General features: G+C 36.4%; 1 protein-coding gene across 1 annotated transcript in view; it reads right to left on the reverse strand.

Annotated features, from left to right (window-relative positions):
- Positions 1–4,560: 4,560 nt before the first annotated feature.
- Znf804a (zinc finger protein 804A) overlaps positions 4,561–25,055 on the reverse strand; it is a 179,442-nt gene continuing 158,947 nt past the window's right edge. The window contains exons 3-4 of the mRNA XM_075984735.1: positions 10,671–10,801; positions 4,561–8,217 (exon numbers count right to left, since the gene is read on the reverse strand). Coding sequence (XP_075840850.1) covers positions 5,022–8,217; positions 10,671–10,801 — 3,327 coding nt within the window. The 3' untranslated portion in view covers positions 4,561–5,021. The remainder of the gene's footprint in view (positions 8,218–10,670; positions 10,802–25,055) is intronic.

Genomic DNA, 25,055 nt, shown 5'->3' on the forward strand with positions numbered 1-25,055 from the left:
TTATATTGCTAAAGGTTGAAAAGCTTATGAATATAGCAAGAAATGATGCTTCTGAGTTAAGAGACAAGTCACTGTATGAATTCAACCAGTTCTCGCTGTAGAGAGGTATGCACAGTTCCTAAGATTCGAAGGTGGTGGATAGATTCTAGTCATTTGCAAACAATGCATCAATTGCTATTTCTGCCTTTAAAGTGGGTCTTCGGGGGCTTTCCTTACAATGATCGCACATCCTACGCCTTTATCTAGTTATATATCTGAGCAAAGGTATTGAGCTAACCAGAAAACTTCTTGGAGGAAACTTCCTTTCCAAGAACACACAGGAGATTGTGGTTTAGCTAAGCAAATCTTAGAAGGAAAAGGAAAATCATAGAAGAAAGAAAGAATGCGAAAGGAGAACAAAAGGCAGTTAATGAAAGGCATAGGTAGTATAACTTATCTATCCAAATGATTAATAATGCAATAGCTGACTTTGTATGCGCCAATAGATTTGCACACGTGCTGTCCTTATAAGCAACACAGATTTTTAATAACATGAAAAACATTTGTACTTTATTCATTTCTTCAGCAATAAAACTTTTGCGTCTCAAACATATGCAGCTACAAAATCTATCAGAAATTTCAAAGGCAGTAGATTAGTTGATTGGCACACTCCTAGGAAGGGAGGGAGTTAGATATGGAACTGGAGAAGTAGCAGGGAGGCTGTGCTTCTGGGGAAGGAGTAAAGACTTAATTCAAGATTGATTTTTCACTTTTGGAGTGTTACTATTATTTTATATATAATTTCACTAGAAAATGCATTCTTCATGAAAATCAATTATTCAGAAAATTATATTTTAACTGCAGATGATTTAGAAGCTCAGAAGGAAGATGTACTGCAGTACAGTTACATTCTATATAGAATTAAGAGATTATATTCATGCAGGATTTACTCATCATTGATTTTATGTGCTCATGTGTGTAATAGGCTGCACTGTCACAGAGAAATTGTGTTTTAGATGATTGGGTAAACAATCCATTGTCTGCAACACAAGGAATTATTTATAAATATAATGTTGTGTTTCATGCTACATGAAAATAGAACTAGGAAGTTGGGTTTTTTTGGGGGGGAGGCAGAAGTAACCTGAATGGGAATTTCTCAACCAAAATTTCAGTCTCATTGAATATTGACTTACTGCCTGCTTAGTCAAGTGTACATGTAGAAACAAAAATGTTGAAGTCTCACTGCCATGCTCAAATACAAAAAAAGAAGTCTGTATCTGTGTCAACTAGGGTAGTAGACCTTGAGCAGTGCAGTGATAGATGGGTGTTGGCAGGTACTAGACCAGAGATATTCTGCTCATATGACTAGAAGGGATTTTCATGTTTATATAGAAAATAATAAAATCCAAAATAAGTTTAAAATGAAGCCTATAATGGTATGATTGTGTTTTTAAAGTGTCGCACGAGAAGCTACAGTTGAAGATGACATATCCAAGGTGGATATTTTGGAGAATGGAGACCTAACTGTAAAACAGACTAAGATGAGAATAAACATCCACAAAATAAACACTTTAGTGTTTACTTTAGAAATATGGTTTAGTATGTTGTTACTCACAGAGCTTATAAATATAAGACCAAAAAGAAGGTTAGCATGGTACTTATTAAGTAAGATGATTGGTTTGCGTTTTGTCCTCAAAAATTTTTATCAGCCAAGTTGAGATGTACTGTGGGGAATTCACTGTTTAAAGTGTTCCACCAGCAATAAAGGAATTTGGAGAAAAAGCTTGTTTATATGAAATTAAGAATGCTTGTTTCTTATGCCTCCTATTAACCAACGTGAAACCAGTTTTTATTTTGTTTTGTTATTTTTTGTGTTATGAGTATGTATACTGTATGCGTATGTGGTATTTCTGCATGTATGTGAGTATCTACACCCGACATACGTAGTGAAAAGCAAGAGTAGTCTCCCTGAGAGCATGTTCTGTCACTCTCTTCCTTATCCCTTTGAGACATCAGGAATGTCTCACTGAGTGTGGAACTCCCTGATTTTTCTATACTTGCTGTCTGAGACTCGAGGATCCTTAACTCTTTACCCCTCAGCAGCAGTATGATAACAGAAGTAGGGGCCATCATGCTGGATGTTTCACCTGGATCCATGGATATAAACCCAGATCTCACCCTTGTTCATCATGGGATTGTAGGTATGACATCATTTCCCTGTCCTTGTGAAAACTTGTTAGCTGAGTATGATTGCATTTCATGTTCCTGTTTCGCTCTGTAGGCCAAGTTATTCATCATGATTGCCACATATACCATAGTGATATCTATAACTAACAGACTGAAGATGGTGGGAAGAGCTGTTAAATCGCTTAAATTTTCCACAGTAGATGGGATCACAGGAAGGCATGTCTGGAAAGTAGTAGAATATCAGCTTTAGAATGTAATGCGTACAAAAAACATAAGGAAATACCCCATGCTGCAGGGCAGAAATGGCTGCCCCACTGACTTGAGAACTTCCCTATTACGGGGACTTTAAACTTTAGTAGTCTGATGGCCACACTGCTGAAGACACTTTCTTGACTTTTGTTTTATTTTCCACTCTTCATTTTGCTCTTCAGCCAGTTCACCTGAGTCACCTGATTAAAGAGTGAGTGTTATCAGGATAGATGAACAAATGTCTCTTTATAAATTCATACCTCTAGCGCATTATGGGTGAGATGATGTAAACAATATCAGGGCAGTATTATATATAGATATGAATCTATAATCAGAATGACTTTGATAGCACTTAACTGCAGCTCATCTCTTGTTCAACCATCTGTATCCATGACGATCTAACAATTTAACAACCAAGTTCAATTTCCATTCATCTTACATAAGAACATTCCAGAAATTCCTGCCATGTGACAGCAACAAATTATATGGTTATTGTAATTTAAAAGCTAAGTAAGTCTAGCTAACAACATGCTTTAGCAACAATAAATTAAACAGTAAGAGAGCTGCATCATTTGGAAATGGAAACAGAAGTGATAATGTGAAGAAAGAAGAGGAATCACACAATTGTGCATAAAACCAATTGCAAGGAGAAGCACTGGGAATAAAAAATTGCAAGAGATAAACGAGAGATAAGAATGGACAAGCTGGATGAGAGTCATAGGACGATGGGAGTAAAGATGCACATTGTTGAGTCAGACAGTCAGTTTGGGCTTGAGACAGAAGAAGCAACAATCTTGTTCTGATATGAGAAAACCTATCTGGGCCAGCACTTCCCAGTAGATACCTTCATCTATTTTGTCTTCAAAGATATATTTAAATATTTTGCTTGGGGAAAAACCCTGTGTTCCAATTTTAGTTCCCATTTTGGGAACATAATATCCTAAAGCACTTGAAATAAAAGTACTTGCATCCTATGTTTACCTTCTTATTTGTCAATCATAAACTGACACATTAATCCATCACAGGAATTCTTTTTCAGGAGAACATTCAAATAAATTACTATTATAGTAAATAATAATGAAAATAATTGTTCTAACTTTCTCCCTTGGCTCTTATTTAAAACAAGACTTTATATTGATTTTTATGGTATGGTGGATGCCTTTATTCTGCCTTTTAGGACGATTTAGTTCACACACATACTTTTTCAGAACAGGATCACACGAATGTTGAAGTCTATTTTCGTCTCTTATATGACAAGACTCTTCTAACCTTTGCGTCTGATGAAGTTAACCTATGCTGACTGGCATCTGAAGACCTCTTATAAGATGCTATTAACTGTAGCAGACACCACTAGGAAACTTACTTGGGGAAATTGTGCTCTTCCAACTTTTCCATTTGCATTCTTTATTATCCATCAACAGTTTGATAAACTACAATACTGAGCTAATTACACATAGAGCCGAATATTGAAAGGCAGTCAGGACATGTCTACAAGCTGTTTCTACCTGACTTGGAAAGATGTTTACAAACTTGAGCACATAGATGGAATTACTGAAGGGACAGCTGTTGATTTTTATTTTTTCTCACGTCTATATCCTCAAGAGTAATAAGACACAGGCCATGCTTTTGCAGTTCATCTCAAGTTGTCATTTACTAAATTGAAATTATTTCTTAATTCACATTAATATTTTCATATATATTTCCTATAGGACTTGAAAAATGAATATAATAACTAAGGATTTTAATATTCAAAAGTTTTATGATACACTTATATTAGTTGACATTTCTGTTTTAGTATAACTATGGGGGAATAGTATACATTTCTCATGAATATATATTATTACCCTTTCAAATCCTAATATTGATTAAATATAAAGTTCCATGACTTTTGTCTAAATTCTTGGCTACAAAATGCAATAAATTCTCAATATAAGCTTTGTTATAAGAAATGGAGACTCAAACAAATGTACTATCAACTGTATTTGCTGTGATTGATGACAACTTTTAAGTGTGGAAAAACTCTGAAATACTTGGGTCTTGGTGATTCCATGATACCAAGAGGCACAAGAAAATCATAAATGTAACATAATCTATTGCCAACACTAGTAAATCAGCAAAGACCACCTAAACACCAAAGTTTGTTTTACTTAAATAATTAACAAAAATTTATTGCAAGAGATATATTTCACTGAATTTACAGATTCAAGGAACATGATACAAAACAAATAGGGTCATCAGCTTTGTCTAAACGTCAAATAGGTGCAAATACACAAAGATTAGAAAAACAAGGAGCATACTTTACAACATAAATTACAGTACTATAAATATATTTTATGTACATTATGCATACTTTTAAGACATCATTTTAATATACAGCATATATTGTATGGATTCTCAAACTATTCAGTGCTTTAATAATATTATATATCAGCAACTTTATTAATTTATTAGCATCATTACACTTACAGTAAATGATTTGAAATCAATAAGGCCAACTTTGGCCAATTTATTTTGTCAGTTAAATAGCCAATTATGCACGTAGATAGATACCTACTCATATATATATATATATGTATGTATATATTCTCTTCTCTTTATGGTGGTGACTAGAAGAGGGGCTGCAGAGGAATGACGGTTGGATGGGGTGAAAGCAGCGAAGGGAGAAGAGCGTGGGGTAATGGTGGAAATGCCAAGTGGCTGGGGTGAAGAACTGACGCCGGGATGATTGGCATCTGAGGGGAAGCAACCAGAGCTGGCTGGCTGCCGGGACAAAGCCTAGGTCCTACAGTTCCTACCGAGATCTGAGGTATAGATGCTCTGGTGAGAGCTGGGACTTGTGGGAGAAACTGTTGATGTGGCTGAAGCACTTTGAAGGTTCCTGCAGCTGCGGCTGCGGCGGCAGCTGCAGCGGCTGCGGCATGATGCTGTAAAACAGTGTGATGGATGGTGGTAACGGAGGTAGAACAGAAGGGCCGCTGTAAAGGCAAAGGCGGCACCGGAGTGCCAGGAGGGGGAAGGGGAGTAGGAGGAAAGGTAAATTTGACCTTGTTGGCTAGCATGTTTGGCTGAATAATGTGCTGGTAGACCTCGCATGGTAGAGGTTTTAACTTGTCATGGTTTTCTATCGGAATTAACAATGCTTGCTCTGGTAAAGCTAATGGGGCCAAGATTTGCTCTGTCGTTACAAAGGCGTGGCCACTGACGTGGGCTTCCTTGAACTGTAATGGTGGCTGCGTGCTAAGGATTCCAGAATTGTAACAGAGCCACTCGGTCGGTGTCTCATTCATCCTTCCCTGTGGAATGGTCTCGGCCAGTTCATAGCGGCAAATATATGATTTAGTCTGGGAGTTTCTAAAGTTCCTTTCAGTATTAGGCACCTTGAAAGGAATTTGCTTTTCATTGCTGTTTGTAGTCTGGCTTCTTTGATTGTGTTCAAGCAAGGTACTGTCACTTGAGTCATTTGATTCGGCCCTGGCCACATGCACAGATGTAGGGAAATCATCGGGAGCCTGCGATAAGTCGGATGGAGTAGTCTCCGTGGCTGGATGCTCACTTTTGCCACTGGTTTCAGAAGGCAGTGGACTGTAAGGACGTAGCGTCACTTTGTGTTCTGTTTGTTCTGAGCTCTTCTCGAGACTTATGTTTTCTTGTGGTTTAATTTTGTCATTTTTGTCTTCCTTTACTAAGCCATCCGAGGGACTCAAAGAAGAACTTCTCTTCATGGAATAATCTGAATTGTCTTTGACTTTCACAGTTCTGCCTCCAATGTGGAATCGACTTCTTTTTCTCCTTCGTTTCTTCTTGGGCTGACAGGGAGTGACTGAAGCACTTGGTGGCCCCAAATATTCTTCCGCTAAACGATTCTGATGGTTTTCCTCAGATGAATAAGAACATGAGTGTTGTCTGCGTTTCCGATGAAATCTTTCCGCTTCATTCATGAGAGAATTGTAACCTCTTTTAACAGGCTGATTCTGACTGGGGCCTTTTACATCGTTTTGAGGAACTAAGCCCCTGTCATCCCCTTGACAGCTGGACATCCTGGCTTTCCAACAACAGAAAGTTCTGGAATGTGTCGGATTTTGTTTCCCAGAATGCATCATTGGTGGATTTGCGTGTCCGTTTACAACTATTGTGTTTCTTCCTTCATGGTTTTGAGAACTGATAACATCGTTGTTGGATTCATGGTTCCATGTTGTATTCATTTTTCCATTTTCCCTTACATTTATAGATTCCTCATTGGCTCTTTCATCAGGTGGCTGATGTAAGTCTGTCTGTTGCTCTGGACTCCCTTGCTGGCTATCAGAAACTGGTTCCTGTGAACCCTTTCTTGACTCATCCGTGCACTGGCTGTCCATTTCCCCTTTGCAGGGAACTTCAGGTTCTTTGGTTGTCTCCTCATGGTGATGGTGACATAACTTTCTCCTTTTCTTCTTCCTTCTGCTTTTCAGGAACCAGTGTTCATGAGTCTCCTTCAACCTGCTTTTGTTGTATTGCTCGTTTAGAGTATCTCGTCTAATTTGATTTCTAGTAAAATTGTATTTGTTTGCTTTTCTGTTTATACAGGAAATACCTTTATGTTTCTGATCCACATTCTCATTTTGTTCTGAATCATAACTATTAGACAGAATGCGGACGGCCTGAAGAGCAGCAACTTTGGTGTCACCATTTTTATTCCTGCTAATTTCACCATTTGTGACTCCTGCAATTGGTTCATCATTGCAATCAGCATCTGGTCTCTTGCTAAAGTCTCCCTTCTGTTGATAATTAAGGTCGTTTAAGGTCAGCTTAGTTTTGTGTTGATTGTTATTTAATTTAGTGGACTTGAAGTCAAAACAGAGTGGGTTACAGCTATAAGATATTGATGGCTCTGTAGTTGTATAAATAAGCATTTCTGATGGCCACTGGAGGACTGTAGATCCAAGTTTGTTAAGTACAGGTACAAATGGGTCACATTGTCTTTTCCATAAATCTGGTCCTTTTTGTAACCTTGTGTTTTTCTCTGCAGCATTTGAAGGTACCAATGGTTCATGATCAATTTTATTTCCAGTTTCCATTTTGGTCACATCATTAATCTTAGCGTTTTCCTCTGTGGTCGTTTGTGCTGGTGTGCAGTCATTAGGCACAGTGGGATTTTTTTCTGTGAAGTCAGGGTTGTTTTGACTCACAAGTTCGTCTTCATTAACAACATCTGCCATTGATCTTTGATCTTCAAATGGTGCTGAATTTTGACAGGTATCTGCATCAGAGCATACAGGGAGTTGAAGTTGGCAAAAGGAAGTCAACGGTGTATTTTTTTCGTTAAAGATTTCTTTCATTTCTTCAACTTGAGGAGTTGTTTGGTCAGTGCACATGGCCTCTGGTGGGTGAAAAGAGTTAGCTTCCTCTTCAGAACCGAGAAGCTCACATGTTGGTGATGATAGTTGCATGTGACAAGTGCTGGGGACAAATCTAGTTTTTCTGCCAGATTCTTTCTCCACAGAGGACTCATCACTGCATTCAGAGAAGGCGGCAGCTGAACACTCCAGCTTCACAGAGGCTTTCTTTGGAAATGCAAAGGAAAAACCAACTCTATGTCTGTGGATGCCCTGCGCTTGATCCCCAAGCTGGCCATTGTTGGCTGTGCAGTTCCTGGCACTTTCCATTTCTGCAGAAGCTGTAGTGACATCTTTCCCCTTCTCTTCACTAGGAGTTTGTTCTTGCTGGTTATTAGTGGAATCTACAGCCTCTCTTTGGGAAACTTCATGGAGATTTTCTCTCACTGTAACAGTTGTTGACTTGAACATGGGGCCACTTCCAGGAGCACTGCAAAACAGGAGGGGTATACATACATTAATAGGAGAATTTAGGAGAATACCATTCAATGACTTATTTCTTAGATATATAATTACACTTTTTTTGGAAAATCTTTTTTACCTTTATTGATTAATCTTTTTAGTTTGATACTGCTATACATGTAGATAGTGTATTCCGATTGCTTTCTCCATGCCAAGTCCTTTAATGTTCTGCCTGTCCACATCAAAACCCTGTACCTCACAATATCTAAAAGTCCTCTTCCCAGACCCTGGCCTTTGGTTTCTTTTCCTGCTCTGCTTAGTCTAGCCAAGATAATTTGTGCACCCACTGGATAAGAAGTGTTCACTGGATCATGGTGGAGACAGCATAGGGTGCACAAATGAAGGCAATGATTGTCCTGGTTCTGAGTCTGTCCGTAGCAGACAGTTCAGCAGTGACTATGGCCATCCTCAGTTTCTCCATCATTCACATCTGACTATTGATGGATCTTTTGTTTTCAAATTTAGCATCTGTTATGAATTTATGACTGTGATGTAAATATGTTTTGTGGTTATTTCATAGGGTGCAGTTACCTTTGCCAGTGACTCAGTATGATTTTGTGGCTGGTCATTGTTGGGGTAACCTGGAGTTATTGTCTAGGATTCTCTCTACAGCTGTAAACAATATGCATAAAATTCTTTTGCTTATAGATTATCGCTTCCCAATTAATTTTTCTACCCAAATAGCCACTTAATAGAGCATTATAAAAGTCTCTACAGTAAAATTATTTTTAAATGGCAATAATTTTCAATATGAATCCTATAAAACAACTACCAAAGAAACAGACAAAAACAAACAAACCAACAAATGCCACCTTAATAAAGATCTTAATAAAATCTTAATAAAGATTTTTGAAAGGCTGGGAATTTGGTTCAATGATTCATTTCAGTCAGATTTCATCAAGTCTTCTTTTGCCCAACACTTTGCTGTCAGTTAAGTTATCTAGAAAAGAGCTATGGGTTTTTTGGAATTGCTAAGCTCAAAAAATTAAAATCAATTTGAAGTTGAAAATTATTTTATAATATGTATTCCCATAGTATAGAGTACTGTTCATCTAAAATATGAATTATATCCCATTTATATTTGGAAGTATATAATGAATTTCAATGTAAAAGAATGACTCAGCCTGTATATAATATAGGAATTCCCAAAACCTTACCTTTATAGTACTAGTTATCTTAAGAGAAATTCCATTCTATTCTAAGCTTTGTTTTTAAGGAATTTCAAATGGCCAAATATTATACCTGATTTTTAAAATCTTTAACACAACGTACGTCTGCTTGCCTGGCTTGCTTCTAAATAACATTGCCATTTTCTTATACATAAAACTAATTGGGTTGTGTGTGTTCGTGTGTGTATAAAATGAAAAATATTGTCTACTGGAAGTTTTAGTTAAGATAAGTAATATGAATATTGTTTATAACTCATAAATACAGTTTTCTTAGCATATCGAAGCGATGTGGCAAATTCTATTCCTAGATTACTGCATTATATAGTAGTTAGGTTCCACGATTCTATACAGCCTTGATTGGCAGCAACTAGGCATCTGATGCCACAACAGTAAACAGATCTCATTGCTTTAGTTGAACAGCTCTCTATTCAAACAATTCCACAGGGATTTTTAAAAAATGCTCACACTGTTCTAAATTTTAAATTTGGAATTTCTAAAATGGCTTATTAGTCAAAATATTCCATAGCAATGTTCCATAAGAAATTAATTTAGCATGAAATCTTTGTTATAGACAGCAACAAGAAAGACTTCATTTGTTGAGAGAAATAAGGGCACGTTACAAGTGATCTTCTTTTAATAGAATTGCCCTGACTGGGCTGGTGAGGTCTGAATTATGACTCTGTTCACATCTAACAGCTGCTCACTCTGAGAAGCAGGTCAAAGTTTAAGAGCTGTGAACTTCTCACAGTCCAGCTATAGTTTATTCACAGGGAAACTAATTTTGAGCTGCTTCTGAAGTGTGCAGTATCTTCCTGACCTCTCTTTCTCAAATTTAAAAGTAATTTAGAAGAAACGGCCTCCAAATTATCATTTAAAAAACAAAATAAGATCTCCTCAAAAAACTCTTTTTGCTAAAAGTCGGGAGATAGTGGTGTGCTCTTATCCTCAGTCGAATGGTTTGAATTTCACAAAGAAATGGGACAGCTTTCAATTAAGATGGCTTAGATACGAGCCTCTACTGATGTAAAATTTACTCTTAAAGCTGAGATTACAGTAATTTGTGGGTTTAGTGAAATGTGCATTAAACAGGTGTTTAAATGAAATTCAAATTGCTCTTCTGCAGAAGGCCACACAAACATGCATGCCTTTTTCTGTGGACTGAAATAAATAGATTCTCGCCCTTCGTTTCTAACTCCTGCAGCTATGTTTTAGGTGTATTTTAAGGAAAGTTAACATTTTCTTGTAGACTCACCACACAGTTTCCTTTCTTAGCTCAGCCAGCTTGTGAAGACGTTGGAGTGCCTTTTCCTGTTTTTTTCCATCCTTCCTGGATTTAGATGCTACATTTCGAGCAAATTCTCTCTGTTTCAGTTCTTTGAGCCTCTATTAAAACATATGAAAATAATTAATAGCATCTAAGTCTAGAGCAACTTTAAAGTTATGACGTTGCAGGGATTTTTCAATACATTGACTTCATTAAAAAAAAAAAACACCGTCAATGCAAAACCTGTTTCTAACAAAAATATTTTCTTCCATTTTTTTCTTGTAAAAATGCTCAACCGTGTAATTATATTACAGTAGAAGTTGCGTCTGAGCTTTAGTTATATTGAAATTGCAACCTTCCTTCTGTTCTTATTGATTGTGATCTAAGTATCTTTGCTTAATTTAGATAATGCATTAGAGACTTCTTTTTAATCCCCTAAGCTTCAAACAAATTCAATACATTTATGGATTTTGGTTATAAAATAAAATAAAACTTATTTTAATTGAAAGTGGTCTGTACTAGGACATAGTACCATAAAGCCTAAGGCAAATGATTTCTATTGATGTGATATCTTAAATAGCCATTCTCTCAAATATCAGGCACTTTGCCCAAATCAAGATCTTAGAGGAAATTATACATTTTTTCAGAAATTGTTATGTTGAGCATTTTTAAATCTGTAGGAAAAAAGATTATTTTCTAAGTTGAAGGCCAGTAAAAATGCAAAACCACTTAAAGACAAGCAGTAAGTGTTTGCAGGAGTGAAGGGATGCAACGGAAAGCAAAGGGGGAGTGTAACTCTGATTTCTTCTGGGGATAATCTATAGTTATAAAAATGGTAAAATAGCATTTTTCTCAATAGTTTGTGATGTGTTAAAATTGTGATTTTAACAGTAGGATTAAAGAACTCAGAATGATGTGGCTCTATTTTTATGTTGTTGAATAAAATTTCAACAAATACTCTATGCATATTCACTGTAGCCTTCTATTTAAAAAGGCCTACTCAATAAGTATTTATGAAAGTTGAGGACAATTATTTATATTATTTTAATCAAGGATTATATATACATATTTTTATATCTCAAAAAATTCACTCTTTCAAGCTGATATTTTTCTCAGAATTCACTTTTAATTTAATTTATACAGCATCAGTAAGTAACATCAACTATTTAGGGGATTCATATAGACTCAGATCCGAGAGATTTCTGATAGTTTTATTTAGTTTTTAGTTAGGTTTACACATTTATATAATCTTATCCATCATTTTTTCTCTGTGTTATATTCTTTGATATTATTTAAATAACACAGGCATTTTTCTTCAGTTTTCTTATTAGCAATAATCTATTTCTTCAGAAGGAGCTCTTTTTTATAATTTCTTTTCTGTTTTTTAAAAAACTAATCAAGCTATCTCTTTTCATTTTACATACCAATACCAGTTCCCACACCTCCTCTCCTCCTATTCCATCCACCTTCTCCCCACCTCCACCCCCATCCAATCCTCAGAGAGGGTAAGGCCCATGGCTTTGGGGAAGGTCCAAGGACTTCTCTACTATATCTTGGCTGAGCAAAGCATCCATCCAAAGACAATGGGTTCCCCAAAAGCCAGTGCAGACAGATAAATCCTGCTGCTGCTGCCAGTGGCCCCACAGTCTGCCCCAGCCATGCAACTGTCACCCGCATTCAAAGGGCCTGGTTTGGATTTGTGCTGGTTCCTTCCCAGTCCAGCTGGAGTTAGTGAGCTCCCATTATCTCAGGAAACTGTTTCAGAAGATGAATCCATCATTGTGTTGACTTCTTTGCTCATATTCTCATTTTTCCCACTCTTCATTTGGACTTTGGGATCTCAGCCCAGTGCTCACAAAGCTCTGCCTCTGTTTAAATAAGTTCTTAGATGAAGGTTCTACGGTGACATTTAAGATATTTATCAATCTCAGTATAGGGCACCCTCTCTGCTAATTTTTAGGGTCTTAGCTGGGGTCATCCTTGTGGATTCCTAGGAACAGAAAGAGTTCTAGGAGTATTAAATTTAGATTTTAGTTGAACCTTGTTGTGAATGTTCAACTGTACAACTTAATCACAGAAGATCTGATATCATAGTTTCATTTGATTGACAAAGGAAGTTATAAGTTACAAGATGTGTTCATTTCCTTGTTTCTGGTATAAAATAGAAATATAACAGGCTGATGACAATGTACTGCTCAATTTTAGTATTATTGGTCATTTTTAGTTCTTAGAAGTGAAGTATATACTTAAACAGTAAGATAGATATTTTTATTAATTTAAATACAATATTTAGTTAAAAGCTAATTTTTTAAAAAATATTTATTTATTTATTTAGTATACAATATTCTGTCTGTATGCCTGAAGGCCAGAAGAGGGCTCCAGACCTCTTTACAGATGGTTGTGAGCCACCATGTGGTTGCTGGGAATTGAACTCAGGACCTTTGGAAGAGCAGGCAATGCTCTTAACCACTGAGCCATCTCTCCAGCCCTGTTAAAAGCTAATTTTTACATACATAACAAACTGTTAAACTAAGTACACATATCACACATATGCATGTATAATTAATATTATACATATCATGAAAGAGGTTTTGTTGAATGACTAAGTTTAAATTTCATCAAAAAGATAAAAGAACAATTCTTCCAGTGACAGAGGGGGTGGGTTGGTTATGACCAAGAAGAAGAAATTTTAAGTTATGTAAAATTAAATGTTTGCTTATCCTTTTTGCTAACAACATTTTAAAAATTACAAACAAAACTTTAATGCATATTTTATTCATACTTTAGAGACATGTCCATCGCCAGATAATTTCATCAATGTCTAAATGCTGGAGTCAAATTGATCAAGTCCTCCTTTTTTATAAGGGTTTGATATTTTTTCCAGACAGCTGCACAGAACTTTACACCATGTTTGCACCCTTTCAAATCCATATGTAGGTTTGTACTTTGTCCATTGTTGAGTAGCATTTTTCTAAGGTTTTACATTTGACAGTCAGCAATGCTATCTTGTAATGTTTAATAGGAAGGGTCAATTGTTTTCATAACCATATGGAACTTCAGTATTTCTCTATTTACATCAGGTATTTCTCCCTAAAATTCACTAAGGAAATATCACTTTATTGATTCTTAGAATAAATACCTATCTTCACAAAGTTTTCTTTTTCACATAGTTCTGGAAGTGAGGAATGAAGCTAAGCAAATTAGATAGGCTTGTCCAGGTTCATTACATATCAAAACACTATGGAAGGGAAATCAGATTTTCTTAGAACCTGCATATCCTATGATGGAACTCTCAAATTTCCTGGTATTGTTGTTCAGTACCAACTTCCAGGCCTAACTGAAGAGGCTGCCATGCATACATTCATTTAAATTTTTCTAGGTATTCTCTATTTTGCAAGTGTTATTCTGGACACATTTTAAATACCTATGACAGCTTACAAACCACAATCCCAGAGAACTTAGACAACAATGACAGTACTAAGAGAGACTTACATAGATCTAATCTACATGGGAAGTAGAAGAAGACAAGATCTCCTGAGTTGAGTAAATTGGGAGCATGAGAACCCTGGGAGAGGGCTGAAGGGGGGAGGGGAGAGAGAGGGAGGGGAGCAAAGAAAAATGTAGAGCTCAATAAAAATCTATAAAAAATATCTGTGACAATGGAAAATTGCCTTTTCCCTTTCATATTTTTATTGTGGTCAAGAAGGAAAGATGCTGTGGCATATATAAAATGTTATTTATATCACATGAAGAAGTACTGAAATGTGACTTGATTGGAGGAAACAAAGGGCTCTAGGGATACGGAAAAAGAAGGAACTATTTCAAATTCAGTGATTAGGGAAGGTACTTTTATTTTAAAATGTTTGTTTCAGTACAAATTCAGCACCTTAAGACAGCTCACGCTTCTTAGCTGTTAGTATACATGCTGTTTCTTCAGTCAAATTGTTTTCACTTGGAAACATGGCTGGGGAAATCTTTTTAAGAGTTAATTGATATAAGTCATGTTCTTCTAACAATAGTTATAGGACTAGAACAAAAGCTTATATATTTTCAAGGGAGAAACATTATTGTAAGCCTCTAGTACCTTATAGAACCCTTTCAGAAATTGCCTTATAAGATGACAGCTTCTTCAGAACTGGTGAAAGGTTCCAGGTGTTAGATGATGGTTGTGAAACTTTCCAGGGAATTAAACATTAAAGACTGTGTGAGGAGCAGAAGAAGCCATGTATATCTGAAATCCTGAGGGAGTGTGCACTGTTTTTCATGGGCATGACCATGTCAAGAGCTCAAGCCTCAGACCCGTGAAGAAATTGCAAGGTTTTCCTCCCCATCCCACACCATGAGCCAAGTCCACGTTCAGAGGGAAGTGGTAAAATCTTCCCTTCTGGTTCATGTGCTGGTGTTCATAGTGGTTGTAAAAAATGGTCATCATTACTCTCTTCCCCTGAATGTTCTCAGTCTGAAGACTGGTTCCCTACAAAGACTGATTTTTACTGAGTTTAACTAAATTTGTCTCCTTGATTCTCCTGTACACCTTTGCCTCCTTGTTTATATGTAATAACTCTCCTTGTCCATTTGTATAGATGAATCTCTCTGTTCAACTGTATATAATAAACACTCTAAGTTTATGTGATACTGCGGTACCTCCAGCAGAGAGTCAAACCCATCCCATCCCCAGATTTTCTGTCTTTTTGTCTCTGTGTGTGTGTTTGTGTTTTATTTGTTCCCTCAAAATGTCCAATCTGGTCCAAGTCTCTCAGTCCAGGCAAAGGATGGGACAGTGGCAAATCCTATTGTTCATTTTGATTGGGAAAAGAAAAGCCCAGTTATAAAATTATATACTAAATCATGAACTGAAGCCAAAGGACCGATCTATCTATCTATCTATCTATCTATCTATCTATCTATCTATCTATCTATCTATCTATCTATCTATCTCCATCCATCTATCTAATCTATCATCTCTCCTACACACACACACACACACACACACACACACACACACACACACACACACACTTTGTCCCTTGTGTGGTGTGGGCTTTGTATTTCTCTAGAGAATCCAATGAATACAGATTCTCACATGAAATGTATACTCTAATTTGATGTTCCTAAGATACATTGTAAATTAAGGTTCAGTGTAAAAATACACTCTTCTGTTTTATTAATAGAATTCTAATTTAATCACCACTAACTGAATTGTCAGCAAAAGTCTCATATTTTTATATTTTCTTTCTTTCTTTTGTTCTTTCTCTCCCTCTCTCTTTCTCTCTCTATCTCCTTCCTTCTTTCCTTCCTTCTTTCTTCCTTCCCTTTCTTTCTTAATCTTTGAAGGAGAAAAATTTCTTTTCCTCTACTTTAACATTGATCCTATGTCCCTACTGGTGTTAAAGTGTAATTTTTATCAGGGAGGCCAATAGTATTTTCAGTAGTTAGGTTCTGGCAAAGATTTGCTGCTAAAATAAGAACATAAGAAATTTAAATTTTGCAGCCTCAAATTTCATAATTTAAGAACAGCGAAAATCTTGAAATCATTATTTAATTTTAAAATATAAAGTCATATTTGAGGTGTATTATTTCTAGTTGAATGAAATATATTTCTGTTTTCTGGATGTGTCCCTCAGTAGCTCTTTTCAGATCTATTTCTTCTGTAATGATATTTGAAGTTTCCTCCAGCATTTATCGTCTATGAAATACTTCCTGTGATATCCTTTAGGATAGAACTAGTCAGTATGAAATAAAATATCCATTTAGAACATTAGGAAAAGCAACTTCAAGTGTTTTCTCTTTTGTAAGCAAATCCATTACTTGTTTCCTTCAATACATCAGCAAATAATTTCATATTTCACCGTTACTTTTTCCAAAAGTTTGAACCTCGCTTTGAATTTAGAAGAGCTGTTTCCATCAGAAACTGTTTCAGTGGCTTTTAAAAATCTAAGTATGCTTTCTTACTTATAGAGAAGTAATAGCCTCAAAGAGAAGTAATAGCATCAAAGAACCAGCATTTCCACTTCCTAAATCAATTTAGCATTTTTGAAATATACTGTGCAGTGCAGCATGATCTATTAGAATGTTAGCAAATACATTTTTTTCAGAGATGGTATTCTAGTGGATGTTATCAGACTTCAAGGTGTAATTTCCTTCTAGCCATTATTTAATCAATGGTATTATGCTGAGTGATACTGTGGAAGTCTTTTTCATTGTTTTTTTCAGATTTCGTTTCCCATTACTATCATGAATGTGTATCACTTGGACTTTTCTCCTGGCAGCTTTAAAAGCATCTAATCTCTTAATGGCATATCAGATCTGAACAATATCTTTCCCCAAGGCCTCTCATTCTTCAGATTCTATTAACTCAAGGTTCTCTTTGTGGATAAAAACCTCATTTTAATTCTAATATAAAACTCTTGGCAATCAGTGTGTGTTCTGTCTAAAACTGATTTTCCAACTATTGAGTTCATTTCCTTAAGTGCTGGATCAGAAGCGTCTCCTGCATTGTAAGTGCTTATGAATGCCTATCAAATTGAATTGGCACAGGATGGCTGTGATTAACTTCCTCTTACAATAGGAGGCTTTGAAAATTTGCTAACAAAAATCTGGATAAGATCTTAAGTAGTAGAAGTGAGAGCAATAGAAACTTGATTGTAAGAGACATGGGCATGATTATTTGCAAAAGACACAAGCCATTTGAATGAGCAGAAAATGAAGAATGATTGAGTTATGGCTCAACATTATAAATGTATATTAGGCATCTATTACTAACAATGTTAAGGATTAAAATATGTTTTATATTCTTGGACTGTAGTGACATTTAAAAAAATCATACTAATATTGCACAGTATTATGAAGAAGGCATATAATATATATATATATATAATATACATATAGAAATAGTGTGAAAATATACATGATGTATTTGTCTTCATATTGTAAATACTAATTTTATAAATTATCAATTAAACAATATTGGATTATTTATTTTCTTGCTAGTATTTTTACTTGACTATGAAGAGAACCTGAAATTTAAACTTAATCTCAAGAGTGAGATTTTTAACAGAAACAAAATAAGAATTGTATGTTCATCCTACATAATTATAATAAGTACATTATCCCAGATGTTTACAAGACCTTTTCATATTCAACAGAAAGGATTAAACTTTGTTCGATGCTAGGCCCTGACTAGGAGTCTTCCTGAATATTCCAATGCCACCCTGCGTTGTGGAGATCATGCAGCTTTGGGTCTGAGGGTCAGTCCCTTCACGTGCTCTAGCAGAAAATAGATGGGGTGGATGTTGGGGCAGGCCAAGTCATAATGCTAGACCTGGGCCTGGGCAGATATGTTGTTGGTCTGTCAGATGAGAATTGAGGACAGCTTTCTCATGGTCACAATTTCAGGGACCAGGTCCCTCGCACCAGGTTATTGACTAGTGGTTACTAAGTGGCAATGTCCACCTCGGGAGTAAATATAGGTGCATTTAAAAATAAGTAAGTTTATCATATCTTACTAAGTTTTGCTAAACGTAATGTAGACTCTTTCTGTACTCAGCAAATATTTGACACAGTTTAGAAACTTCCAGAAATCTACTCTCTGCAATTGTGTGGAAAATAAAGAGGAAAATACTGGTTTAATTAGTAGTAAAAACACTCATCAAAATAATTGTGGAGTAAAAAAATAACACTATTTGTTAAGCTGTAGGTATAAAAAGATATTTCATGTCTTTATTTTCTACATAAATTGTCACCTCATTGACCTGTATTAACTTCACCAGAAAAACATAAGAAATCATGTTCAAACTCACATATGGATGATTTACTAATGGTACTTTTGAGATAACTGCTAAACATTTTTAAAATCCTATTTATTTCCTTACTCCAGTCTCTAGCGATCTTGGTTGCTGGTAAGGACACATGCATGCTCTTCGCAAGCTAAGATGCTCACACTTCTTTGGACAGTACCAAGTTTCTAAACTCAAGTACAAATGATTTTGAAGCCAAACTTGACATTCACTTTACATATTTTTTCTCTCTTAATGTAGGACTCAGGAGCCCATTTTAGGAGACTCAAATGCTGCTTCATATTAGTTATCATAAATCTGATTGACATCTCTGAGTCCAGTTTTGCTCTCCATCCTGATCACTGAGCCTGCAAATTTATTTGCATTTCTTCTTACCCTTGGAGATCACAAGTTTCAAATTTTCTTCTTTTTAAACCACACAAAAGGGTAAAGAGAAACGTCTAGACAGAATTGATGGAATATTTAAATAAAAAAACCCTAGGCTTGTCTAATAACAGAAGTTACTGCTTCAATCCAATATACTGAGAATTTAGTTTGGAATTGACTGTGTTCCAAATCAGCATATGGAGAAGTAACCCCAAAGAATTCTTTTCAAGGCCCCTAATTTCTCCATGGTCTTCCAATACCTCTCTACTGCATTCGTTTTCTCTTTTTCATTTTTCTTTCCTTTTTTTCCTTGTTGGCCTGGAGAAGATATATCAAGTAGTGTAATCTGTCCATTTTCAGTGCTTCTGTCTTTATTACCATTGAACAACTTTTGAAAGATTGTTTGGGATCCAGAAGGATGCTTTTTTGTTTTTTTTTTTGTATCTTCCATATCATAGTGGGATGCATATATAATTAGAAGAAAAGAAGCCACCTTTCTGCAGACCTAAACTTTCCTTAGCATCCTAGGCATCTGGAAAGCCTCAAAACAGAGAAATCATATATAATTATATGTGGGCCTAGGCATGTGTGTGTGTATGTGTGTGTGTGTGTGTGTGTGTGTGTGTGTGTGTGTTTGTGCTGCTAACTCCTCAGTTGATTCTTTGTTGACTTGTTTGCTTTGACAGGGTTTCTCTGTGTAGCAATGGCTGTCTTAGACCAAACACTCTCCGTAGACCAGGCTGTCCTCTCCCTCACAGATTAGTCTGCCTCTGACTCCCCAATGCTTGGACTAAAAACATGGGCTACCACTGTCCAGCTTCCTCAGGTGATTCTAAAACTAAGCTACAATCAACTTCTCTTTATAGTAAACAGCATTTATCAATTAGAGAAATATTAATACAAAATGTTCATTTCTATGGATGTCAGAAGTATTGTTAAATATTTTCTGAGCTCATCTTTTTTAAATAGCAAGAAAATCATATCTGGAAAGAATTAACAACTAAAATTCTGATAGTTGAAAATTTATTGATACCAAATAACATACTATGATAACATTACACTTACAAATTTATTTTATTCAGAATCAATTTTCTTCTGAATAATTTGGATTTTATTAATGATAGTTCCTAGAAAGTTTTTTAATTTCCTCAGAACAAGCAGCATAAATAACTCTGAGTACGAAAAGCGAGTAAAAAAATGCATAAACTACTTCCCAAAGTAGATATTTCATAAGAAACATGTTTGTTGACTTATGATGATTAGTAAAGTATAATAAAAGTAAGACAAAAAGGCAAGACATTCAATTCCTTAGATATCACCAGCAAAGTTGGTGAAAAGCTATAAAGAGATCCTGAAATGGCTAAGAGAATAAAAATGCTTGCGACACTGGTCTAAAGGCACAGGGTTGATGTGCAGGATCCTCATTGAGAAGTACAGATACAGTGCTACAGATCTGTAAGCCCGGCACTCCAGTGCTGTAAGAAACAGAGGCAGAAGGATCATCTCTGGGAGTTCTGGTCCCCAGAGCCAACTCTTTGCTTTGTGGAAAGTATTATCTTTATGTGTCTGCTATATCAGTATATTTTCTTTCCCCAATAAAAGCCTTTCTTCAACTCCTGGGAAAGAACTTCAAATCATCTGGACACCATGGGCCAGTTAGCTGAAGTATGAAAAAATGCCCGAAACAATAAAAAGTGGAAGGAAATAACTGATTTCTAAAAGTTGTCCTTTGTGCTAAACAAGCACACTGTGCCATAGAAATAACAGTGTTCATGTTTATATCACACACACACACACACACACACACACACACACACACACACACACTGCAAGAGAGAGAGAGCAAAAGATAGAGAAAATAAATTATTTAAACTATAGAAAAAATGTTACTGCAGATTAATAGATCCAAAATAATGGAATATTGCTGTTGGGTTTCAGGGCTTAATTGATATTCACACACACACACACACACACACACACACACACAAAACTGGTACAAATAAGTATATTGTTCTCTTGTAATCTTTTCTTAAAATGTGTGCTGATTTATACTTAGAAAATACAAGCCTTTCTTCTGGAAACATTTTTCTTTTCCTTAACACTGACGGATTGAACTCATCCTCTATCATACATTCATGATAAATAAGGAAAAGGGGAACAGTCCCTCTTAATTTCTTCTCTATTGTTGTGCCAAAACGCCATGACCAAATCAACTTATAAAATAAACCATTCATTCGGGGCTTATGGTTCTAGAGGATTAACCCACAAGCATCTCGGTAAAGAGCAAGGAGCCATTGGGCACATGCGGTGCTGAAGCAGTAGCTGAGAGCTTCCATCTGACAAAAGAGGTAAAGAGAGACAATAATTGGGATGGTTTGGGCTTTTGAAACATCACAGCTCAGCCCATGGCCACACCTTATCATCCCACTCAAACAGTTCCATGAACTACAGGCCAATTGTTCAAACATATGAGCCTGTAGAGGCAGTTATCATTTAAATACCACTCAGCTAAGAAGCAAGTGTGGGGAAGTTCCTAAAGATGGTCTCCATTGTCGCGTGGTGGTGGCGCACACCCTTAATCCCAGCATGCGGGAGGCAGAGAGAGATGGATCTCTGAGGGATGCAGGTCAGCCTGGTCTACAAGAGCTAGTTCCAGGACAGCCAGGGCTGTTAGACAGAGAAACCCTGTCTCAAAAACCAAGAAAAAAATTGTCTAAAATAGTATTTTAGCTTAAGAAAAACTTGCAGTTTAGTTGTCTGTGGTTCACAAGTGATTTTAGATAAGAAATATTGAGATTTGGGGCTAGAGAGACGGCTTGGCGGTCAAGAGCACTCATTGTTCTTGCAGATCTTGGTTCACATCCTAGCACTCACATGGCAACTAAGACTCTATGACTCCTTAAGAGTTCATATTCAGGGGGTCTGATAGCTTCTGACCTCTAAAGACATCAGATGCATATTCAAGCATTTATCAAAGTGATGTACGTGCAAATGACATTATATGGAGCTAGTAGGCTCTATTTAGGAGCACACATATGTGTATGTTTACACATATATGTATATATATATGCATGTTTATAGAGTGGTATTTGGAGGGAAGAAAAAAGAGAAAGGCTATAGGTAAATTATAATATCAAAAATAAAGTATAATATAACATTCAAAAAAACAACAGAATGATATTAGCCAGAATACCATAGTATACACAAAGAAAATATTAAAGATGATTTATCATACATATATGTTATTTCTAATTTACCATTAATTTTCTGTACCTATACAGAGATATTAAGAAGTAATTTATTTCTTTAGTGTTACTGAACATCAGTTTAAAATTTTAAGAAATGCTCAAATTTCTAAATAAAACTCTTCCATTTTCATAGTCACAGGATTCTCTGCAGGAATAATGCATCCCCGTAACCTGGCCTGACCTCGACTTCCTCTGGGGAGGATCAAAACCGCAAGCTGCAAGATGCCGAGCTTTACTTGCTGAGGTGAAGGTCACTTTGCTGCCTTTTGGGAGGTATTTAAGCTACACTGTGACCACTAAAACAAAAAATCAAGATGTTTGAAGGGTAGAGCAGAAAAGTAATCATTGCCTGTTCTGCCTCTCCATTGCATCAGCCTGACAGATTTCTAACAGGGAAAATAGCTCCAAATTGCCGATAGGCAGCCAGGTGAGTGGACAGACTCAGTGGGACTTGACTTGAAGAGCAGATGAATAGGTGAGATTGCACAGAGGAAATTTTTTTCTTTTAACCTGATGCTGAATCTTTGATCTTTTCTTTATTTTTAAACCAGAGACTAAAATTTAGAAGGATAATGTACTATTGGAAACTGTTCTATTCGTGTTTTATATGAAAGTCACTTAAAATGTGAAATGAAATATAATATACATTGACAATTACTAATTATGTACTATACTTGATACCTTTGAATTCATGAAATTTATTTTCATACCTCAATGAAATCCAGTCATCTGTACCATATGCATGTGGAGAGTCTATTAAAACCCTAGGAGGACCAAGATGGGAAGACCCATTCCTACCAGCAAACAGGTAACAAGCACAGCGAGGTACACACATGACTGAGCTTTTCAAATGCATTTGTTACGTGTACATATGGATACTGTTTTTCTCATGGGGACACATAAATATACTAATATTGAATGTTTTTCAAAATTTTATAATCTTTTATATATATTTGAGTCAATATATAACTAATAAGAATGATAAAGGTTATCAGGATATTGCCTTTAAACTCTCATTTTCTTAAAAATTACTCTAAACTTTCTTTTTGATCAATAAATATTATAATCATGTTACCTGTTATGAGGGCATAAAATAATTAAACCCGGCCTACGGGATACATATTGAGAGAGAGAGATCACTGAGATATATACAAATCCTTCAAAGAACTCTCAGCTTTATTATATCGAGCTATATCTTATGTTTTAAAAATAATAGCAGTTAGCCTAGTGTTGGCATATGCCTTTAATCACAGCACCTGGGGTAGAGACAGGTGAACTTATAGAATTCAAGCTCAACCTGGTATATGTATTGAGTTGTAGGACCGCCTATGTAGAGAGAAAATGTCTCACAATAAAAACAAAACAAAACTAACAAGAAATAGTAGCTATTGTAGAAAAGCACCTCAACATAATATTTTGTAATCAATCTGCCATTTTCTAGCACAAAGCTGGATTTTCTCTGTGTTGGTGGAATCCTGCGTGTCTCTGTGCTTCTCTCTGCAAGGTGATATTTTCCAGTGTTAGTAAGGAATTCTCCTACCATTCCTTCCACAACCTCAAGCAGCAGAGAGGAGTGCAAGACAGCATCCACCAAGACACAGGTACGGGTACAGCGTACGGCTTTACATTAGATCATCCGTGAGGAACCAAACAGGCTGGAAGCCAGGACTCTTTAGAGTCCTCTGGGACTAGAAAGGCATTAGACAGAGACCTGCATGCTTTGAACAGATTCAAGCTGGATCACTACCAGTTTTGTATAGGTCTGGAGCATGCCCATACTCCCAACACTGTGAAACATTCTTTGTGTCAGACTTAGTATAACTAGATCTTTATCAGCGTTATCTTCAGAAGTACTGTTTGCACCAACTGTCCCTTGGTCTTAAGTAGCACAACTAATTGCAGACCTTTGGGTACAATTGAATCCTACTGACTAATTCTTCAGCCAGACAAAGAATTAACTCTGGTGAGACAGTCTTAACCTGTATCCCTCCAGCTACCAGCTGCAGTGTGCCACCATGTTTCTGATGCTGTTTGGGTTCTTGTGTCTGCAAGACTTGAGCATTGAGAAGTCTAGCATAGTCATATTGATCAAAGAAAGTTCTTGATGAAAGATATCCTACATCTGGGCAATGTGGAGCAAGACTGCACTTGTTAGGAAAAGAGGGTACTAAATACAGGACATTGTCTTGTCACTCGGTGCTATTTGCTGAAAATTAATATCAGTCAGGTATTAGTAACTGCTGTTTCCCTATCACAGACAGCTAAAAACAAAGCTTCTAGGACAGTGTTTGGGCCAGGTGGAGAAAAACATCCACATTCCATCAGAATTTTTGAAGTTCCTTGACTCTTACCACAATTATGCCTCCTTTATCATTATGGGCCTGTGTTGTGACAGACTCCAGGAACCCAAGGTCCAGGAAGTACAGACTGTACGACTTTAGTGGCAGCAGGTATGACATAGCAGTCTGGGCCAGGTCTTCCCATGGTTTATCTTTCCATTGTAAACAGGAAGCAAATCTTATACTGTTCAGTCAGCAGAGCACAAGACTCTTAATCTCAGGGTCGTGGGTTCAGTTCCACATTGGGCGCCAGTCTGTTCTTGATTACAGTAAAGTAGTCCCACACTAGCTCAGAACAGAGTATAATGAAGGTTTATTTATGTATGGGTAGTCTCATAGATTAGCAGTCCTCTACATGAGGGGGAATAGAAACTAAATTCAGCAGCCAAGGGGCTACACATGTTTCTGCATTTGTATACCTAGCACATGTGGCCACACCAAGAGTCAGTCAGTATCTTAAAGGCTATTGGCAGAAGGAGTTCCCACAGCTGACCACAGACCAGCAGCTAAGTGAGGAACACAGTTCAACCACACCACAAGAAGTAGACTGTGGAAGCAGACTGCTCTTACTAGACACTCCCTAATATTCCTAACATTCAGGTGTGTGCTAGTGACCCTTTTGAC

The sequence above is a fragment of the Microtus pennsylvanicus genome, chromosome 9, assembly GCF_037038515.1.
Source record: "Microtus pennsylvanicus isolate mMicPen1 chromosome 9, mMicPen1.hap1, whole genome shotgun sequence".
NCBI classification, from domain to species: domain Eukaryota; kingdom Metazoa; phylum Chordata; class Mammalia; order Rodentia; family Cricetidae; genus Microtus; species Microtus pennsylvanicus.